The sequence below is a fragment of the Etheostoma cragini genome, chromosome 14, assembly GCF_013103735.1.
Source record: "Etheostoma cragini isolate CJK2018 chromosome 14, CSU_Ecrag_1.0, whole genome shotgun sequence".
Classification (NCBI taxonomy): domain Eukaryota; kingdom Metazoa; phylum Chordata; class Actinopteri; order Perciformes; family Percidae; genus Etheostoma; species Etheostoma cragini.
In genome coordinates this window covers 23,100,711-23,103,803 of record NC_048420.1, presented here as the reverse complement: position 1 = coordinate 23,103,803, position 3,093 = coordinate 23,100,711, and the positions used below count along the sequence as shown (strand labels likewise).

The following is a 3,093-nucleotide window of genomic DNA, read 5'->3' as shown; positions in this document are numbered from 1 at the left end:
CACAGAGAGACACACACACAGACAGAGACACTAAGACACACAGAGACACAGAGACACACACACACACACACACACACACAGAGACACACACACACACACACAGACAGAGACACACACTAAGACACACACACACACAGACACACACACACACACACAGACAGAGACACTAAGACACACAGAGACACAGACACACACACACACAGACAGAGACACAGAGACACACACACACACACACACACACAGACAGAGACACACACCTATGAAGGCCAGGATGCTGAGGCCGAGGTAGTGTGCGACGGAGGAGATGACGGCGCTCATCCCCAGCACGGTGAGCGTGGAATCACAGCCGGAGATGATCAGGTTGCTGGTCAGATCCCAGAACACGTCCCAGCTCAGCAGGTAACCCTGGAAACAGCAGGAACAACGCTACGCGTGTCACGTGACTTATAACTTCCTTCACGCTTTATATTCAGACACTCAGATCATGCATTCTCAAGGTTTCTGTCTAAAAAAGAGGTTTTCCTCACCGCTGTCGCACTAAACGCTGTAAAGTGTCTCGAGATAACTCTCGTTATGATTTGATATATCAATTTAATTTAATTGTTTGCTTTGTGGGCACGCCGACATTATAACCAGATGTTACCATCAGATTTAATTCTGCTTTCCAAGGAAGTAGAACTCGTGCACTCACACAGTTGTGCTCATAACTTTACATGCCCATGCTTAAGTTGACTAAAAAGAGGACTTAAAAAAAATAAATCATGTTTTGGAAATTGATCTTAATGCCTTAATAAAAAAATTAGGTAAAATCCAACCTTTTAATGACACCGATTTTCTTTGTGAATGAATAATGTATCGTAAATAAATAAATGTTCTTCCTTAAAATACAGGGGGGCATAAGTATGCATTTCCAAAACATGCTTTTTAGTCAACTTAAGCATGGGTATGTAAATCTGCAGTGATAACCTAATTCAAGACTTTTTAAGACCTTTTTGAAATCACACAGAATGTAATTTTTCACAGTCATACTGATAAAAAACACAATGATGACACGCTTATAATTATTCATTAAGCACATTAACTTAGAGACATTTAAAAATCATTTGTCAGTCCTAACAGGGACTTCCATTTGATTAATAAATCCTGCAGTCACAGTATGTAGAGATGTCTTGATCGTAAGTGAGGAGATATTTTAGGTACTTTGTTTACGTAGATTTAATTTATTTTAGACACAAACACAGTGTGCAGCTGTATTATTTAAGCAAGTACGAGTACCGGACCGGGACTCGGTATCGGCACATATTCAATATTTAAATAAAGGATTGGGATCAAAAAGGTAAGGGACATCTCTACTTATAGTTTATAGATTTGTATCGTCTCCCACAGCAACTTGCAACCACATACAAAAATATTTAGAAATAACTGTCTACAGCAGGACGATATTCAGGATCTTTGTAAACCAGATCCTCTCTAAGGCCTTTTTGGAGGAACAGAATTCAGTGCTTTCCAACCTTTAAGAATACAGAATTTTAAGATTATTTTGACAGGACAGCTAAAGAAATCAAAGGAGAGAGAGAATGGGAATACCATGCAGAAACAGGGCTGCAGGTTGGAATTGAACCTGCTGCTGCGTCGCGGCGTAAACCTCTAATGGGGGTCCGCTCTACTAGCTGACCCATCCGGGCGTCCAGATATCCTGATTAAAAGGAGTTTGATTGGTTCTGATCTCACCTGCGAGTCGGAGATCCCGTCTGCGACGCCACCCGTGGCATCTCCGCTCTCCCTCCTCACCGCCCGCACCACGTAGACCAGGATCAGCGCCTGGGTGGTGACCCGCGTCAGCCAGAACACCCGCAGCACGTCAGGGAACCGGATCCTCTTCCACGTGTCCTCGAGCAGCAGCTGCAGCCCGTAGATCCGGTACATGTGCCGCACGAGCAGGTACACGTACCGGCACGAGTAGTAAAACCACTTGAGCCTCACGGCCAGGCACACGGCGGTGTTGAGAGCCAGCGCCAGGCCCGAGAACACCGCCACCAGCTGCCGGACGTCGGCGGGCAGCTCGATCATCAGCCCCCACAGGGGGATCATGATGTCCAGGACCACCAGGGCGGCGAACACCGACTGGAGGTTGAGCAGGAACACGTAGCCCACGCCGAAAACTAGCTGGACGGCGGCCACGCCGAGCCACAGCGTCGGCCCGTTTCTGGGCAACAGCCTGAACCCCAGCGCCGCTTTGTAGTACGCGCTGTAGAAGTCTATGTGCGAGGTGGCGTAGTAGTTGATGAGGACCGCCGCCATGCCGAGGAGAACGGCACAGAAGAGGGTGTAGAACTTGAACAAGGCCTTCTGGGAGAGCAGCAGCACCACGCTGGAGATGAGGACACCTGAAAACACACGAGAGTTGGCAAAGATGGCACACTGATGAATAAAAAGATGGGAAAAGTGATGAACTAGTTCCTATCACAGACACTAATCTGTCCGCTGAAAGCATATTATGAGATTATTAGGATTATATGGGGGGGACAAAAAGCTGCGGTAAAGTCGGACAGTTTCCATCCGGTTCCAGCCGCCTTAAGGCTGGACAGGAAGTGACAAAAACACTTTGGTGCGATTCCGATTTAATAAAATATAATCAGACCCACATATCAGCTTGTACACCGTCTCCAGTTGTTTTAATGGTGACAGAGTAGATCTCAAAGTGCTCTACGTGTGATCTGTTGCTGATTTTAATTAACAACACACTGTAGATGATCCGTGATCTGATCTGATTTAGTCTCTCTGACTTCTAAACGTCTATCAGCCACACAACACGTGTTCTGGACAGAATAAGTCTTTAACTCAGACACATAGCAATTAAAATCCCTCCGATTCAAAAACAATAAAAAGTTTATATAAAACGTCATCATGTGGTAAACCAATCAGGTGTTAAATCAGCTGAGAAGCCGGCGTTTCCCAGCATGCTCTGGGGCCACCTGGGTCCGCCTGGCTCTTGCAGTCGGTGAAAAGCAACCACACCGCCTGCGTCTCAGACCTGCGGCCCCCTGGTCTCAGACCTGCGCCGCCTGCGTCTCAGACCTGCGGCCCCCTGGT

At 46.7% G+C, this 3,093-nt stretch overlaps 1 protein-coding gene across 1 annotated transcript in view; it reads right to left on the bottom strand.

Moving 5' to 3' along the window:
- Positions 1 to 3,093, bottom strand: part of rnf139 (ring finger protein 139) — an 11,908-nt gene that overhangs the window by 3,784 nt on the left and 5,031 nt on the right. Inside the window, 2 exon segments of the mRNA XM_034892585.1 lie at positions 258 to 405; positions 1,732 to 2,387. Of these exon segments, the coding sequence (XP_034748476.1) occupies positions 258 to 405; positions 1,732 to 2,387 (804 nt within the window).